General features: G+C 42.7%; 1 protein-coding gene across 3 annotated transcripts in view; it reads left to right on the forward strand.

Annotated features, from left to right (window-relative positions):
* The window catches only part of SLC22A23 (solute carrier family 22 member 23), a 109,171-nt gene that overhangs the window by 73,003 nt on the left and 17,078 nt on the right, over positions 1 to 19,090 (forward strand). The window contains exons 4-7 of one of the 3 annotated variants that reach the window (XM_064705361.1): positions 930 to 1,098; positions 6,512 to 6,639; positions 12,975 to 13,043; positions 18,521 to 18,623. In XM_064705361.1, the coding sequence (XP_064561431.1) occupies positions 930 to 1,098; positions 6,512 to 6,639; positions 12,975 to 13,043; positions 18,521 to 18,623 (469 nt within the window). Of the gene's footprint in view, positions 1 to 929; positions 1,099 to 6,511; positions 6,640 to 12,953; positions 13,044 to 18,520; positions 18,624 to 19,090 lie in introns of all 3 variants that reach the window. The other 2 variants (XM_064705360.1, XM_064705362.1) reach the window with 2 other exon arrangements.

Raw genomic sequence — 19,090 nt, forward strand, 5'->3', positions numbered from 1 at the left:
GGCAGGTTTATTGAGCTACTGTATTAGTCTGTGCAAGTGAATGTGGGCAAGTGGGAAATAGGATATAGAGGCTTCCATTACAATCTTACTGTTGAAAAGATTTCCACAAGCCAGTCCCATTTTTGTGTTTGCTATTTCTTCTGTCACTTTTTAAAAATTTTGTTGTTGGCTGTGATTCTGACAAATTCATCTTCTGACTGAATAAAGCTAGCCAGGATCAGGGTTTAAGGAAACATTTGATCTAGTGAACTGAGTTTTATCTACTCACTTGTCACAAGACAGCTGAGGCAACCAGAGATACCAGTGATGGTGGTAAATTGCCCCTCAGCAAAAGGAAGAATGGAGGGAGGGCTGGATAAGACAGATGGGAGGTTGGCCTGTTTGAAAGTTGATCAAGATAAGCTATTGGGAAAAGTAAACTCAGAAACAACACACTCAGCAAAATCCAGCTTGGAATTGGCTGAGTCAGCATATTAAGCTGTGGGCAGGTGGCATCCCATTTGAGCTGGGTGCCTGAATCCTGCTGAGAGCTGTGCTCTTCCAGCTCCCAGCAAATTGTTTGGAAAGGCAGGTGGTGTCTCTGAGATGTGTGAAAAGCCATGACCCAGGATCTTTGGCTTGTGTTTGACCATACATTCCCTTTTAAAAATAAACACCTTGTTGTTCAGTAAAATGCTTCTCTAGGCAGAGACTGAAGAAAATCTGGCAGTGAGGACACAGCAGGTAAATGGAAGTTGCAATGTTTGCATCACAGACAGCTGTTAATGGGCTTCTCTGGAGCCTAAATATGGGAGGAAGTAAAACTTATTTAATTCTGCTTATCTTTGACCAAAGCTCCTGCAGGACATGACCTCCCTTAAAGTTTCCTGGAGATGCTCTGGGGGTGTCTTTGCTGGTGGGGCTGACTGTCTGTGTGCTCTGTGTTTCAGGGATAGAGCTCTGTCCTCCCGGGCACCGGTTCATGATCACCATGGTGGCGAGCTTCATCGAGATGGCAGGGCAGTTCCTCATGCCAGGGCTGGCTGCCCTCTGCAGGGACTGGCAGGTCCTCCAGGCAGTCATCATCTGTCCCTTCCTGCTGATGCTGTTTTACTGGGTGTAAGTATTTCTTCCTCCTGCCAACGAGCTCCTGGGAGATGCTCCACTCTCAGGAAGAGTGCGTGCTTCACAATACAAATTCCTTTCCCCTTGTTCTTCCAACCACCTTGTGCAAAGCTTGACTTTCAAAAAAATATTTAATATTTTTTTATTTTAATAAATAATAACTTTATAATCTGCTGTAGCATGCAAATATGCTACACCCTGCAACACGCTGGGCACTTGGGAGACAGTCCCCTTTCACTGAGGTGAAGTTGTACTTGGTTATTATTCTGGCTGTCACGTCCCCTTTAAGGACTAAAATAGCTCTTGAAAAGATGCATCCCAGCCTGGCTGTTGTCAGATTGTGACTGCATGGCTATATTTTCCTTAATACCTATGTTGTGGTTCTGGACTGACACTGTTGGTTTCTTTGATCCAAGAAAAGTTACAAATAACATCTGTCAGCCCTGGAACAAGCACACTGGGATGTTTTGTATGCCTGAGGTAGTCAGCCCTGAACTAGACTTGATTTTGCCCAAATTAGCACATGCTATGCTGAAGTCTGGGTGGCTGGTCTGTGCCAGGCATTGGCTTGGGATTGTTCCTACAAGGAATTCCCCACTCCCAACCAGTCCCACTTCTCTGTGCCTGTGGCACTGTGGTGTTGGTATGGCTGTCTGAGAGAAGCAGGATGGCTTTCACCTTGGGAATACTGCCAGGTCCATCTCCACCATGACTTTATAAACATTCCAAAAAAATCTTTCTTTTTTGTTCTGTCTTAATAGTGACACGCAGTGGCAGCATAAGACAACAGAGGCTGATGAGAGTGGTGTTGTACAAAGCCCTAACAACAAGAACACTAACAAGTCTAAAATATTTCATTATTGTACACTGAGAAGAATGAGGGAAAAGGCCACCCCTCTGTGCAGGACCGAGCGTGTTAGGTGGCATGGCGAGCTAAGCTGCTAGTTAATGTCTGACAAGTTACAACATGTGAAAACATGTTGCACTATGTAACAGTTATATTTTTGTATTAACTTCTTACAGACCCCTCCTGTGTTGATGGTGGTAACCCTCAGTGGGGATTTCACTGCTTATTCCCAAGGCAGATATGCCTCAGCATGGGCAAAATGTGCACTCAGGAGAGTTAAAAGTCCCTTGAAAATAATGACAGCAGGAGCAGGGGCTTACCCCTGTATTCCAACATATAGAATTTAAATAGCCTTATCTTGACAGCCTCATCTACCTCTTTGATGAATAATGAAGAGTGTTTTTGTTAATCTGTGATGCTGTTCTCTCCCTCACCTGCTGTATGCTATACACGTGCTGGTCTGCTCCAAAGCTTCATGTAGTAATGCCTGCCAGCTGAAATACTTCATGTCCACCACTGGATACAACACAATATCAAACAGAGTATTTACAGACATTTGTGTCCAAAAGGATGGTACAGTAGCATGGAGATGCCTAATGAGCATGGGGGATGGCATGAAGAACAGTCATCCCTCAGCAGTCTTCTGGAGGCCACACGATTTTCAGGTGGCTTTGGCAGGATCTCACACATTCCTGTTGAGAAGTCATTCATTCCTGAGTGACATTGAAAGGGATAGGAAATGCCAAAAATTATCTTGTAATCTGCAAGAACTCTGTGGCTTTTTAGCTGGACAGGGCAGGCAAACCAAGCAAATAAGTCCCCCTTATATACTGTGGAGCGTAGCAGCTTGAGAAGTAGTGGTAATAGCCAGAGGATGGGGATTTGTGTTGCCCAAGGTTTTTGCATTTGCAGAAATGAACCTTGGTTGAGATGCCTCTTTAATTATATTGTCAGTACAGTATGTACTTTTCTCTTATGCTTTTTGCTTCCATCTGTTGCATATTCTCTGGGAAGTGTTACCATTTTATTACCTCTTTCTTTCCTTCCAAATGGAACGTGGACCCACAGCGGGTGTTACAGATAAAGGAAGAAAGCTAACTGATTGGTAATAAAAGAAGAACTGGAAAACTGCACTGCTTGCTAATTCCCCATCATGTACCCAAAGCAGTGAGTCAACAGATGCTACAAATAGCCCCTGCACTGCCTCCTCCTTCTCTGTACTCTCTTTACTTCCATCTCCTGCTGTGAGAGTGCTGTTTGCCCCTCCAGGCTGGGGCTTGGCCCTCTTCCCACCCATGGTTTTGCTCTTCTGTTGGCCACACGCACATGGCAGGCTACACAGTCCCCAGGAGGTGCGTGGCTGAGTGGATTGGGAAGCTGGGTATGGATGGGAGGAAAGGGAAAGGCAGCAGATTTGTCTAGGAGGGATGGGCAGATGGGCTTGGATACAAAAGTATGGAGCAGATACCCCTACTGGGCTCTTAGGTCATTCTGGAAGGGCAGAAAGGCACTCATGTAAGTCAGACATGGGCACAGGGGGTTGTGACAGGTGTATAAAGATAATTTTATAGAAGTTAGACTCCTTTCAATTGTGTGTGTGTGTATTAGAGCCATGAGGGAAGGGGAACTCTATCTATACAGAGACCTTATTTCTTCTCCTGTGAATAAAGGAAGCTCCAGACAGGATGATGCCATGAATGTCAGTAAAGGCATCAATAATTTGAAATAAACTGCTTCACTCTAACCAAAACTGAAGAAAAGGAAAGAGGTGGCTGGTTCTTTTCTGGTGCATTTAGATAGGATTTACTCGCACCAAGACACAAAGTTGCAATAACTGTGTTTGTTGACCTGAGGCAGCCCCCTAGTTGACAACACACTGCAGTCTTTCCATGGGCGTCAGTTTTCCATCCATCTGCAGAGAATCACAGTTCTCCTTCCAGCTACATGTGGTATCTTCCTGGTCTTTATCAAGGATTCTTCTCTCCTCTTAGGATTTCTCAAACTTAAGATCTTTTTTCCCCAGTGTGCCTTCCAGCCATCCTCCTCTCCCAGGCAGCAGCAGCTGTGGAACAAGAGATGAAAGTTTAACCCAACCCCACCCCTGTTCTTTCCTTGCCTGTGAAAGCATGGCCCTTTGCTTACTGATGGAGGAGGTAGCAGACTATCAGCCAGCTATGTGAGGAAAATACTGAAAACCAAAGGTCAGCAGGAAGGAGTTCATGCATTGGCTGTGGTTCACCAGGGACAAGCTGTCTGCACACCTTGGAGCAGGAACACTGAGGGAGCGTGGTGTACTGCTCTAGGGGAGGCAGGAAACAAAGGATGGAGTGGCACAAAGGGATTGTGGTCATGCTCTGTTTAAAACAATGGAGCTGATGGGAACTGTAAGCCAAAGGAATTACCCAAAAGGTGACCAAAAGCTGAACTTTGTGACATTAGCTCAAAAATATGTATTACTTTTTACCCCCTCATATGCTAATGACTGAAGTCACACAAATTCCAACCTAAACATGAAATGACATCACCTGTAACTTTACCTTTCCCTTCCCTCAAAGAAAACATTATAAATGTAGCTTAATTGAGGAAGGAGGTCAGAGGAGGCTGCACCTTTGTATCCTTGGGCCATCGACGGGCTATACCTATCTCCTCCCTCACCACCTGTTGTGTGAGACTCGAACACTCAGCAATACTGAGTGCTTCTTCAGGAAATTCAAAAAGCAAGCCTGTGTTTGTGATCATACTTTTAGTGCTACTTAGTCATCTCACAATTTAATGCATTTGTCAATGGCTGTATCATTCATACTGTAAGTATTATTGGTGTGTGCTTCCACAGACAGTGTATTTATCACCAGCAACCCAAGAACAATTCCTGTTGCTCAGTAAGTGACACTTGCATCTGGCCATGAGATTTATTGAATGTGATCAGACTTCTACTCTGGCCATGAGAGTCCATTGGGTGCAACCAGACTTAGTGTGTCATACTGTTGGAGAATTTGTGACCATGGGAGTTCTTATTGAATGTGACTGGATTGATGACCTGGACTCAAGGCAGCCCATGGATTTTTAAGTGTCCCTAAGGAATCTCTCACTGCTCACACTGAGTCATGGAGCACCTGAAAGATGCTAGGCTTCAGCACTTCCAGTCTGAGCAACCTGCAGGACCCAGAAGATGAGAGACATGTTTGTGCCCAGCCTGTGAAGCCCATCCTTGTGCCTCCTTTCCTTTCCCTCTGTGTGGGTGGTCATCACAGAACTTGTTGTTTGGAACCTGTGAGCAGACTGCTGAAAATCTAAAACTTACAGGCTGGTGGCTGAGGCTGTACCCTCACCAGGGCCAAGCATGCAGAGATTTTGCATTCAAAAAATTCTTAGTACTTTAAAAAAAAATGCTTTTTCTATACAAGACTTTCTGCTGAAAGATGTGCTAAATCATCTGTGCAGCACGAGGCATAGTAAATAAGCTGTCAAGCTGAATGGCTGTCATCATAGTTGTTACATATTTTTATTGGCTGATATAATTTAGATTGCAGTCTGCCTGATTTCTCTCCTTTTTATTTCTTCTTCCAAAAATAATTTCTGTGTCTCAGTTGGAGGCTTTGCTAAGGTGTTTTCCAAATTGTATCAGCCCTCAGAGATAGTACAATAATGGTGCAATTGGCTGTTTAGAAGGACAAGAACTGGGCAGCATCCACAGCAAAGATCAGTGTTTTGTGAAGGAAATTTGAGGGTTCATTACGTATTTGAAGTTAAAAGTAGTTGTTAAATTTGTTTGTAATACGGTCTTTTGGAAGAACAGTAAAAACGAAGTCTTAACATGAAAAAAAAACAGAGTGAGATCTGAAAGTTTTCACGTCTGTAGAAGTATGGGAAGTTTTGGGAGTTTGTTCTAAGAGCTTTGTATTTCTTTTGTACTAAAATAAACCCATTTGGAAAAAAAAAAAAAAAGGAGAGTGACCAGTTAAGCTCATTGATCTGGTTAATATCAGCACTTGTAAGAAACAATTGGATGGAAAGTGGACTTTTTTAACTGTATGCATATGTATGTTTTTAAGGCAGCTAACAAAATATTATCTTTAGTCAGGGAAGCTTATGATCCTAAGAAGTAATTCTTCTCTTTCATCTGTCTTTAAAAGAGAACCCAAATTACTTCTGTCAGCTGTTTTCTTTCTTTGGTCTGAATTATCATGTGTGAACTGCTCATCTCATTCACTCCCTTTTTTGGCATCAAATGTCTATTGCAGACAGGGCTGCCTCTTCCTCTCATTTCTTTCAAGTTATATTAATGGACAGAGCACCTGTAATATGTTATAAAATTCCAATGTGCCATATTTCCATGTGATAGGATACTTGCTCTATGATTTGTGAATCAGGGTAAAAGAAAATATCATAAAATTGCACATTCTAAATCTGTTTTCTCTCTTTTTTGTTTAATAAATTATTCTTCTGTATTTTGGAATAATTACATAGCTTCTGAGTGGTTAAATGAGCACCCAAAACTCTACCTGTTCGTCCTCTGGCAGAAAACTGGAAGCAGCCCTAACCTGTTTTCCCTCTTTAAAGTATCTTCCCAGAGTCTCTTCGGTGGTTGATGGCTACACAACAGTTTGAGGCATCCAAGGAGCTGATCCTTCAGCTCACGCACAAGAACAGGATGAGCACAGAAAGCGACATCAAAGGAGTGGTGCCTGGTGAGTTGGACAGACAACTGCAAACCCCCCAGCTCTTCTCCAATGGCTGCACGTGGCATCACTGCCCAGAATTAAATTATCCATTTATTGCCTGTAAATCATCTCATTCATTCATTCATTCTGCTCTTGAAAACCCATTCCAAACTCCAGCACTGTGTTAAAACTCCATGGCCTGTTGAACAGTCCTAGTAATTATAGTCTTGTCTTGCAGTGCCGTGTGTCTTTAGAGACATCTCTTGAAGAATTTTACCATGGCTACAAGAGTGCGCCTTCGGCTCTGTGTGCCTCTGGAAACTGGGTTTTAAGGAAGCTGCTTGCTGGGATCCTGCCCATCACCCAACACTTACTCTGTTGGTTTGGAGAAGCAGCAGCACCCAAACCCCTATTCTAAAGTGCCAGCCCCATGGGAAACTTTAACCACGTTAGAGTTTCTCTTTAAAGCTTTGCTCCAAGAGCTGTTTTGCTGTCCTCTCCTGCATCACCTGAGTGATGCTGCTTTAGGGATGGAGGGTTGCTGCAAGTGACCGTGGTAGGGTGCAGTTTTTTGCTTGAGAGTGGGAAGTATCAATTCCTTGGTTTACTGATGCTTTTAGAAAGAGCTGGCTTCCCTCATCACCAAAATTGTCACTGAAAAAGCCAAGATTCTGTCTTGTAGATTGCTGTGCAGAAAAGACTGTGTGTGTGTGTATGTGTGTTTGTCTAATTACAACAAAGGCAAAGAGCTTCTGGATCTTTATCTCCCCAGTGCACCTGTCAGATTTGGTTCAGGCTCCCCTTTTTCTTCTCATAGGCTTGATTCTGCCCATAAACACCCATTTTGCACTGTCATTTGCAATCTGTATCACACTACCCACTTGTCAGAAAATGGTGGAAACACTTCCCCTGCTTTTCCAACACTAGCTGCCCTGACCCCAGGGGCTGCAGGGGAACCTCAGCCAGTAGCTCTGCCAGAGGGCAGAAGTGATGTTTCTGTACTTGTCTGATCCTTGTTGAGGATCTCTGGGGTAACAGTGGTTTCTGTCAGTCAGTGTTAAAGGCATCATTCAGGGCTGGAACAGGCTTCATCGTGTTCAGGATTAGAAAACTGTCACCATTAACACCAGTGCCTAATGAATAAATCAATCTCCATCAGTGAGGGATGGAAAGCGCAGTTCAGGATCTCTGGTACACATTTCCAGGTCATTGGTGTGGTTTTTGGTGCAGAGAGCACACTGGTGTTAATTAGCTGGCTTGCATGTAATTGTGTGTCTGGGGTTACAGTTCCTGGATCTGCATCACAATGTAGCTTTGCAGTGTAAATACCATTTATCTGGTAAAGTTTTGGAAAGCATTAGGGGTGTGAGAGCTGTCATTAACCTGTTGATATCCTCCCCACCTCATGTTTGCAGGTCTTCCTCAGGATAAATTATGGATCTTGAGAAATGATGGGTCCCTAAGCCAACAATTGGCCTTGGAGTTTCCCAACCAATTCCTAAATTTGGCTTTTGTCAGTAAGCTTCTTGAATTTGCAGATGAAATAAAACATATTTTAGGGGAAAGAAAAAACTAATTACCTATGTTTCCTTTGAGGAAAATAATAAAGACGACTGTGTGCTGGAGGGATTTATTTAAGCCATGTATAATGATATTGCCCATGGAGGAATGCTAAATTTCAAAATGGCTTTGTGACTATTATTTGTGACTGATTACTTTTCTCAGCAGTTTCATGGTAGGAGCACATTCTTGTTTAAGGAAGGGACTCCCTTTCATGTGGAAAAACAGAACATTATTGCACACCTTGATACTATGGATCCTCTGATTGCAAATGCATTTAGATATAGCAGTTGTCAGTGCAGCACCATTTGCAATTTATAAATGATTCAGAACATGGTCATTTCTGCCTCCTTGTTGATGATGAGATTGTTGGGGTATTTTATTATTTCTTCCCTCACTTTTTCTCTTCAGACTCTTTCTGCAGCCCCACACTTTAAAGGCTTTTCTGATGCAGCCCTGGAGGGAAGCTGCATTTCTGTAGGAAGAGTAAGAGAGGAGCAGTATCAAAAGAATTAAATAAGATTAACTACAAACTGCTGAAGGAAGGATCACCTCTCTCATTCTGGGTGCATGGGGGTGTTGATGGTCTGAGCAAGGACAGGAGTACAGTAGGATTCTTGAATTAAGAATGTGATCAAGCTGCAGGCCTTCAGTGGGTCAGGAAGGAGAAGGAACCCTTTCTCTGCTCTTCTGTGCTGCAATAACATGCCCACAGCTGCTCTAGCATGGAATGGGTAAAAGACTGGTACTTGTCTGGAGAAAGGATGCATTGAGCCTGATGCAGATATCCCTTGTTTTCCCTTTATTCCATTGTTGAGCTTTCCTATCTGTGTGGAGGGATTTTTGTTTTGTGATTTGTTTTATTCTTTGTTTTCCATCTGAAAGGGCTGGAAAATGTTTTGCTCGGAGTTAGGGGCCATTGTGTTCCTGTTGATTATTGCTCACTGCATTGTTGTAACAGCCTCCTGTGACTGAATTACTCCCAATGTATTTAAATGATAAACTGCTCACTTGCAGTCCCTTCCAGCTGAAAATCCCACTGTAATTTTGCTCATACATACCAATCAAATTAGTGTATCCGATATAACAGATCATTACAGGAGTTTCATATATACCTATTTTGGCACTTGATATGAATCCCATAGTAAAAAGAAGCAGTGTTCAAGAGGACAAAATAATTCTGGGATGCAAGAAAATTTAATTTTGAATTGGTCTCCAAGCAGTGAGCAGGCTGATATTCCTTTCTAAAGAATAACACCATTTCCACTGCCTTCTGAAGGCTTTTGCTCATTCATTGCCTACACTGCCTGTAGTGTGAGTGCCACTAACCATCTGTAGGACCTCTGCTCCATGGGGAGGTGGCCCATGTGTCAGGTGGGGCAGGGGGGAAAGGAGGCAAAATTTATCTGCTGTTTTTCACAGTCCTTTGGGCTGGAGTGGTTGCCAGTGCTCTCCTGGGAGATGTCTCTAAAGACAAGAACAAGAAGTGCAGACAGTGATCCAGCTGCTGCTGGAAGGTCCAGCAGCTGCCACAACAACCCCTGCCAGGGGAAAATGAGGGTGGGCAGTGATGGCCAATGCCCAGCCGGCAAGATGGAGTGAGAGTGTGCTTACATGGGAAACAAATAAAGTGAGACAAGGGGTGTTGATAGCAGTCTAGAGCACTGTAAATTTACATTGCCCTTATCTTCAGTAGCCTGTCTCAGGGCTGATGTTTGTTGCATAAAGAGACCTTTTTCCTCAGCAGCTTTAAGTGGCTTTATTTTTGAGTGTTTGGTGTACCTTGTCATTTTGGGCAGGAATAATTTGCCTTTATAATGAGTTTTTTAGGTTCATGTGGTTGAGTTTTCTTCTTTAATGCTTAAGAAATGTAGGGGAATTAGATCTGGTTAAATTACCCTGGCATGTTTTCACTCAAAATTTCACCAGTTGGCTTTAAATTTTGCCCTCTTTTAGAAATAAAAGTTTAAATCTGTTTTTGCATCCAGGAAATTATTTTTGTTCAACTGTGTATTGAAATGTCATTTTTAAAACAGGCTTGCTGAATTTTGTTGACATATGTTTCAAAGCATTACCCAAAAAAGTCAGCTTCAATCATGAGCAAATTAAATATTTTGATAATATTAATTCAGTACAGGTTTTTCACTACTAGTTTCTCCAGAAACTTCACCATCTCTTCCCTGTTTCCCTGTAGAACGAGAAGCAAACATACAATTCAGTGCAGCTGTGAGACAGTCATTCTGACCTTAGTGTCATAAATGATAAGGAAGTATGAAGATTGTTTAAGAAACTGGAGAAAAGAATGTTCAGGGGAATTGGAAATCCTAAAGCACCAACCATAACCTTACACCTTTTAAAGGTGTGTTGCACTTTAGGTGGCTTTCATTACTTTTATGGAATGCATTCTCTTTCTTTGTGTGGGGCTGAAGGGTCTGTTTGTTGCCTGGAGCAGATTGTCTGCTGCGAGCTGGCCTTGGCTGCACCAGCACCCAGCCCTGCTGTGTTTGGGTGTCCTGGGAAGTGCTCCACTGGAGACACTGCTGTATCAGCAGCTACCCAAGAGTCACACATGGTGCTTCCATGGAAACCCACCCCTGGGCAGCTGTCTTTGGCTTCCCCTGTGTGGGGAGACATTTCAGGTGGTCCTTAACATGAAAATAACTGCTTGGCCAGCTTTGAAAAAACAAAGCTCCCTTTTTTGCTCGTCTCTGGATGGAAACACAAACCAGTGGTGCTCCTGTGGGCAGAGAGGTTATAAATAATATTGATGTAATCACAAAAGGTAGACAGCAAAGGTAAAGCAGCCAAATAGATGCCAGTACTTCTGCATGCAGGACACAACATGAAGATGCAGGGGTAGGTGGTGATAAGTACTCTGTGTGTGTATGTGTGTGGATTGCAGTTAGGAAAACTGTGGTTTTCAGGGGGTTTCCCTTTGAAGAAAAAAAATTAATACTCTTTCATCTTTCTTGCTGCTGAACAACATGCTGCCATCACTTTTCTTTAAACATAAGCTATTTTTCTGTTTTGTTTTGCTATGTATATTTTTTTCCTAAGCATGAGGCTTGAATCTATGTAATTATATGCATTTTCCTTTTCCCCTGGATAAATAGCAGAGGGAAGGGTGAAAATGCCTTATGTCTGAAAGTCAGTCTCTTTCCTTGCAAAGCTTTACTCATATCCTTAGACCATCACACCCATCACTGCACTACTGGTTTAAAGCTTGTGAGAGATGAAGAGTGCACTAGCTGGAGAAGAAAAGCAAGTTTCCTGGTTCCACAATATAGGTGATTCCATGTGATAGTGAAGTACAAACCTGCCAGATGTCCTTCTTTGCCAGATCCTGTTTCTTGGGTGTTTAATGCTCCATGCAGCTCCCAGAGCATTTTCAGGTAAATGTAGGAAATGTAGTTAAAACTGTTCAAGGTGCTGTTTGAAGACTGTGTGTCAGCCACAGAGATTTCTATCTCAAAATTTAAAAAAAACCAAAAAACCCAGCCAGAGATTTCTGTTGTCCTCTTATATGTTAAATCAGTTTCAGGAGGGTCTGGGTTTCTCCTGCTGGGCCCCTGTTGTCCGGTAGCTGTTGTGGAGTTTGAGCAACTCATTCAGGATTTGCTGTACATGATAGTGATTAACAAGAGCAAAACTGGTCAGTTAGGTCCTCTTCTACTGGTTGGGTCTATAGCAATGGAAGAGGAGAGCCCATGGATGCCCTGAATGTGTCCTTAGCAAAGGTAGCAGTGATATCTGACAGTCCCAGGTTTTGGAGGGATCAGGGGGAAAAGGGTGAGAATGTGCCTACTGAGAATGTGCCTTTTGATGCCACTGGGAGAAGCCAAATATGCTAGAAAATTTAAAGGGGAGAAAAGAAAAAAGAGAAGGAAGAGGGGGCTGTCAGCCTCTGTTTCAGTTTGAATGATTCTTTCTCACTGGTTGAGTCCTCTGCTGGCTGCGCTCCCGCCTGTTGATTTGTGCCCTGCTGGCACACTGGCTCTTTGTGCACAGGGCTACCTGTGCTCCCAGAGCAGCCAGCTTTACAGGGCAGGAACCATGTGCAGAGGGCTGGCAGCTAGCCCTGGTGTTGCTGGCATTTCCCCAGCCCACGGGCACCAGAGGGGAGAGGGCTGGTGAGTCTGGATCTGGATGTGAAGGGTCCTCGAGAACCAAGTGGAAGTGGAGAGCAGTAAGAGGGGACCAGTGGCCAGAGAAGAGAGGAAATAAGACACTTTAAGAAGCGTGGAGCCAATGAATAAAGATAGCTGGAGGGGACTTAGAGAGGCAGGGGCAACAAGGGACTGGGGGAAAGCAGTGGAGGAAGGGCAGAGGAGAGCTAGAGCATGGAGACCAAAGGGGCTGCAATCATATGCATTCCCCTCCTTCCAGAGCAAGCTGTCAAGCCCAAGGATTCATTCTTAGAGCTCTTCTTTTGCAAAATCCACTCCTAAAATGTTTGCTTCATCCCTCCCTGCTGCCCAACTTGCTTGCTCACCTTGCTGAGGTTCCCTCCATAGCTTCAACAACATGGAGCAGCAATGCATGTGTGGGTACCTGCAACCTCCTGATGGCCACAGCTCCACACAAGGACATTGGAGGTGCTCTTTGTGTTGTTGTTGCTGTTTCTTTTTTTTTAATGCTGGTGATGCTAGAAAGCATTGATAAGTCATGCTCTGGGAAATGCAAGAAGTCAGGTTGCCTGGGCAACCCCTGCTTGGCCTCCTGGCATGAAGGCATGATGATCCAGCCTTTAATAACATGATTACAACCTATTTTTTCCACAGGGCATAGGATGGACGAATCAGTGCATAGGATGGACGATGATGTGGGAATGAAGCTGTTGTCTGTTCCTCATTTGTTGCAGAATTTGGAAGGTGTGTAGTGAATGAGGCAGAGGCTTGCAGAAGGAAAAAGGACAGTGCTGGGGAAATGAAGCTGAATACCTCCTGAAGAGCTGTACTCATTTGCTGGGTCTGTCAGGGATGTTCTTGTCTGATGATGGAGATTTCCCTGGAATCAGGCCCTTTCAGTGCTGTCACTAACCACAATTTCTTCAGTGTCTGTCTCTAGCGTGTAATTCTGGGGCTTGTTCTGCAGAAAGATGGAAGCATTTATATCAACACCTAAAGGGGTATTGCTGCATGATTTTTTCTCATCATGGACACAATTCTTCTCTATTTTATCTCCCTGCTTCCAAACAGGAGTAATCTTTGCTATTAATCTTACAAGAAGTTGGTAGAGATTTGCATTTATGAAGTATATATATATTCTGACAGCACTGTAGGAATGTCTCTAAGGAAATCTATGATTTTTTGTACTCTCTGGAAAGTTGGGCTAATGAGGCTGAGGGGTACATGTTGAATGGGAAAGGCAGAGATGTCTTTAACAGCTGCCCCTTGGATGACTGCAGTGAACATTCTGGGGGAAAAACTAATGTATGGTCATCTAAATGCTGTGTCATAATGCACATGAGCAACTGAAGATTGCAACAGCAACCTCTTATGTCTGACTTTTCAATCTTATTTGAATGTAATTAGAAATAGAGGATTCAAATAAATCCTTGCAATCAGTCCATAGCTGTTAGAGTCCTGGAGTTACAGAGTTGTTCTCATGAAAGGAGGTTCATTTTAAGTGTTGTTAGTTTTTGTGTCCAGTGCTTGGGTTAGAAAGCCATTCCAGTCTCCATATTCCTCTTGCACTGCAGGTGCATTTTAGCATTCAATTCAAATACACTATTGCTGTCTGGGTTTGTTCTTTTTTCCCTTTCCCATTTGCTCCCATCTGTGCCTATCTTAAATCTCTTTTTCCTCATGTTATATAAGAAGAGAGCAGCCCTGTTCCTGTACTGAGATGAAGTTCTCTATCTCCTCTCCTTTTATAAATACAATACTCCAGCTTGCCAGAGCTTTAGTTTCTCAAATATTGATGACCAGAACTGTAAAAGAATTCCAATATTTCATTGTCAGAATTGCAAATACCTCATGGCTGCATTAAACTGGTGCCATATAGTCACTTGTGTTCAAGTAGTACATAACCAAGTCCAACACAGGTTTTGCTTATCTTCCACCAGGAGCATTTCCCCTTAATCACTGAGAATTTTGCATTGTATTTCATATTTTCACTTGCTTTTGCCACATGCTGGATCTCGAGCTCACCCAGTTCCTCCAATGGCCAATTTGCATTGTACTTACCCTTGATAGTATGGTGGTGCCTCACTTTGTCACCAGCAGACCTTGCTGGTACCTTTCTGAGGTTTTTGCCAAGCTCTCTATTCAGATTATTAAACAAGATTTTTTTTAAATAAGATGAGTCATCCCACTACTAATGTCCTGCCATCCGTTTATGATTTCTATTTTTCTATCCCTTATCCTTCTCTGCCCATCAGTCAGTATTTTACCTATCTCATAATTTCTGTATATGGCTTGAGAGCTGGACAAAATTCCTGGAAGGTATAAATAAACCTTGTGTACCAGTAACTCTGCCTGCCTGAGAATAGATTGCTTCACCTCTGTGTTTCAGACTGGTCCACCTCCTGCTGCAGAGCTGTCATGCTCCAGGGATTGATTGAGTCTCTATGCTCGGCTTCCATAGATCTTTTCATGTTCAAAGAGCTACTGACAGTATCGTTTAGCAGCCAGAAAAATCCAGCAAAAGTTCATCACCACAGGACACTTGTCATTTTGGACATAATTTTTCTGTGGCTTGATTTGGGCTTTTGTCTGTTTTGTCTGTGCCAAGTGATGCAGAGATGGGTGGCTTCATCTGAAGGCTCTAAAGATACTTTCTGATTTTGAAAGGCATGCTCCTGAGATGCAGAGGGTCTCTTGAGAATTCAGCAGCTTTGAGAGCTGGGAGCTGGTAGGGTTCCCCTTCCCATGAGACTTTCAAAGTCTGCCAGTGAATAGTTCTAATTTCCACTGAGATGTAAAGAGTTAGCTTGTTGACAGTTTTCCTACTGAGTCCCTGAATAAGAGGCCTAGAGTGTGTGTGGGCTCTGGAGTATGGGAAAACTTATTAGGGGCCTCTGAATAAATGGATAGAAATATTCTTATATTCAACACTCTACTTTTTGGTAAATCAAAACTGAAGCATTAAATGCTAATTTCTCTGTACTGGTGACTTCGGTGTAAAATCAAAGAGTAAACTGAGGGTACAAAGAGTTTTTCTGGTGTTAGTTCTGAAAGAAAATAGTTTGCTTCTATGAGGCTTTAATAGGCTTTGGCTTGCCTTTTAATATCTTAACTTTGACCTATGAAGTCAGCCTGAGAGCTGCCACTCTCCTGATGCTCATCAAAGTGAGTGGAGCAGCTCCTTTCATGCAGGCAGGCTCCCTCCAAAGACAGCAGGTCACTTACCTGAGAGCCAGTTCTCTAGCTGATGGCTTTTTTGCAAGTCACATAGCTTATTTTTTCTTATTAGAATGATATTTTAGTTATTGCAGGTCATTAATTTTGCAGTGGGGATTTTTGGCGAATATCTCACTAGTATTCATAGAAGCAAAGGAGGGAGAAAGCCATCAGAAAGATGGATTGTGTTGGAGACTTGGAGGCAAGTCATTCTTCTAAAGCAGGTGATTTAGATTCGGAGTTTTAACAACATCATAGAGGGATGGAGGCGTAAATAGCTGGTAGAGTCACAAGGCTCTCAATAAAAAGCTAGGTTTTGTTTGCATTCTTTGGTGTAAGGTTTGAGACCAGATTCCTTTTTCCCCTCTTTTTTTTCTTTTTTTTCTCCTTTGTTTGTTTTTTTTTGTTTGTTTGTTTATTTTTCAAATTCTTGTAATGCTGTTACATCTGGAATCAAGACATTTTTGTATGATGCTGTGTCCATGGAGTGTAACCCCCACAAAAGCAGATTAAGGGTCCACTGCAGAAAGACTGCTGCATGAGTAGGGTAGAGAAGGGGTGAGCTCCCCTGTCATGTGTGATCCTCACTGCAGCTGGTACAGGAGCTGTTGGACAGCTCACACAACCAAGTGAGCCCTTACCTGAGGGCAGAACAGCAGCTCAGTGAAAAACACTGATGGGAACTGGTTCAGAAGCACTGACTTATGAGAAAGGTTAAAAGGGGGGCCTGAGTGCAGGTGAGAAGGATGCATGACAATAAACAAAGAACATATGGTTATAGGAACACCTAATGTATGAACAAAGCAAGAGTGGAGGGCATAATAATGGTTGGTTGCAAATAAAAGCATAGCCAAGTTGATAATTTCTTCTCTTGATTTTATTGAGTTGTGGCTCAATACAGCATGTATTCACAAGTAAGTCTACTCTCTGTCTTGAAAGTAAAATGTAAAAATTTCTCTGAGAAACAAACAAACAAAAATCCCTATCAGATTAAGAAAATCTGAAGAATATGGCATATTTACCTTCTGCTGACAGAGGATGAGATGTTTTACTTTATAGGCCAGATCTGGTCATTCTTAGTTTAAGAGTGAACCCTTTTGAAATCTGTGCAATATGTGTTGTTTGGGTAGTGATTTTCATTGTTGCCCTTCAGCTGAAATAGTAAACACCCACCAACAGCCTTTCAAAACCCTTGTGCTTCTCCTAGTGTTTGCTTTCACCTTTTTTTTTCTGTAGAAGGTTTGGCCGGGACTCAATCATGGCCTTTATAATTATGTTTTATCTAACTGCTTCAATTGTTCTGAATTATTTTGTTCCCACTTATTCCTTCCTAGAATCTTGCTACAAAAATTATTTTGACCTTGTTCTTTGAGATTAGGCTCCACTTTTTTATTGCTTATATTTTAATATGGCCCCAATCCATTGCTGAGTCTGAAGAGGGTATCTGTAATACAAATATTAATTTAACTAATTTTTTTTCTTTTGCTCCACCTTAGTTTTTCTGCTTTTGTGTGCTTCATAGGTTCAGGGAAGAAATGGCCATTATCAGGTTGTTAGGAAAGTAGTATAGCCATATTCTGCCTAAATACAATCACTGATCTAAAATACACTTTGCTGCTTTTGTCAGAAGCCTTCCCAGTAATTACTCTAGAGAGAAGACCAGGAGTGACCTGTGAGCAGTTAATAGATCAAGCATTTGCATGTAAATAGTGTTTGCTTTATTTGTTATTTTTGTGATGCACTTTTCAAATAATAGCTGGCAAATGTGGGTTTTGTTTCATTTGTAGATTTAGATGACCTTTTTTTTAAAATCCGCCCCTCCCCCCCAACTTGCTTTTATTTTCTCCTGTCTTGCATCTCTTTAGGAAGTTGTTATTCAGCAGAGTAAGGCAGAGGTCAGGGCAGGCCAGGCCAGCGTGGGCAGCTGAGGACACCCGAGCTCATTGTGTATGCACCAAGAGAACTCATGCACCCTTCACAACAGGGCCACGCTGCTGCCTTAAAAAAAAAAAAAAAAAAAAAAAAGCATTAGTGAAAGCCTTTACCCCAGAAAACAGACCTAGTCTGTGCTCTTGGTGGGCATTATTTTTGTGATGCTTCTTTATAGCTACAGCTCCTCCTGCTTTTATTGGACTTGTTGCCCACTGATCCGGTAGCTTGGAAACAGTGGCTGCTTTGGCACGCTTAGGTAGGTGTTCAAACTCCAACTTAAGGATAATTGGGAAATAAACAGTGCCCTTCATTATTGTCCCATGCCAAAACAAGGGTATCAGAGGCAGCATTTGTAAGGCTTGTGTGTTATTTCAGCATTGCAATGAAAAGTTCACTTGAAGCTGCCCAGAACTGGAAGGACATGGTGGGACTTCAGAAATGCAAAGACACCCAGCTGCTGATGCCCAATGATTTTTCTTTAAGGAAATGTCTTAACGTTTAGGACATCCATCAGAAAAATTTTAAATATTTGAAAAGGGAGTGGAGTGGAAGATGGATGAGCTGACATAATGTCCTTGCCACTGCATTCTCAAACTTGCATTTGAACAAACTACAAAAGATGACCCATGAAAACTGAGTTTGAGCTCCAGTCCTTTCCATGGCTTTTTAGATATGCATTGCACAATGGGGCAGAGCCTGTAGCTGCACGACTGAGCTGTAGTCCTCCCTGTGAAGGGTTCTAAAAATTAACAGAATCCTGAAGTCCTTCAAGAAATTTGCTATCATGCTTGTTGGGGTCAAGCTCCATGTTGCTCCGACTTTACATACACATTTTTAACTGGGAGGATGTTTGGAGTATGGAGTTCTTTTGCCCCAAGAAGATGAAGGGAAGCCTGGAAGAAAAGGAGGAACCTGTGCTGGACTTTAGTCAGGTAGTTCAGCATTTTTATAGTTCCTATAAATATAATCAATAGTGTTCTGCTCTCCAGAGCATCCCTCAGAATATCTTAGTTCACAAGTAAATCTTCTCATTCTCCTCAGTGAAATGATAATTCTGATTTGATTTGTTTCAGAGCTGGAAAAGGAAATCACCAGGAGACCAAAGAAAGTCTGCATTGTTAAAGTGGTGGGAACAAGGAACCTGTGGAAAAACATCGTAGTGTTGTGTGTGAACTCGTAAGTGCAATCTCTTTGTTTAAATATCTGTGTGGTCAGTGAACTGGAGCAGCAATGGGAAGTGATGAGGGAGCTCCACTATTTCCTACTGTGGGACCCTTCACTAACATCTTTGATAAATGATCCTGGGAAAATACCAGCTGTTGCAGGGAACCAAATTTTTATGGCAAACATGGAGGAGCTCAGTGGCTCTTTCAGGTAGCAGAATTACATCTTCTCAGGTGCCATGCTGCAATTGTGTTGCTGTCACCAGTGGTCTGGTGTGGCCATGTGCTGATAAGTGTTCATGCATACTCACATCTGCTTGGCATCCCAGGTGGGAGATTGGAAACCATTCCTGCCCCAGAAGTACAGGTTCAAGTTGTGTACATCTGACAGAGCTGTGGTGCAGAGGAAGATGGTGCTTGCCAGTAAATACAAGTTGCTCCCTCGTATAACAGTTGTGCTTGGTGGGTCTTCAAAGGCAG

The sequence above is a fragment of the Zonotrichia leucophrys genome, chromosome 2, assembly GCF_028769735.1.
Source record: "Zonotrichia leucophrys gambelii isolate GWCS_2022_RI chromosome 2, RI_Zleu_2.0, whole genome shotgun sequence".
Classification (NCBI taxonomy): Eukaryota; Metazoa; Chordata; class Aves; order Passeriformes; family Passerellidae; genus Zonotrichia; species Zonotrichia leucophrys.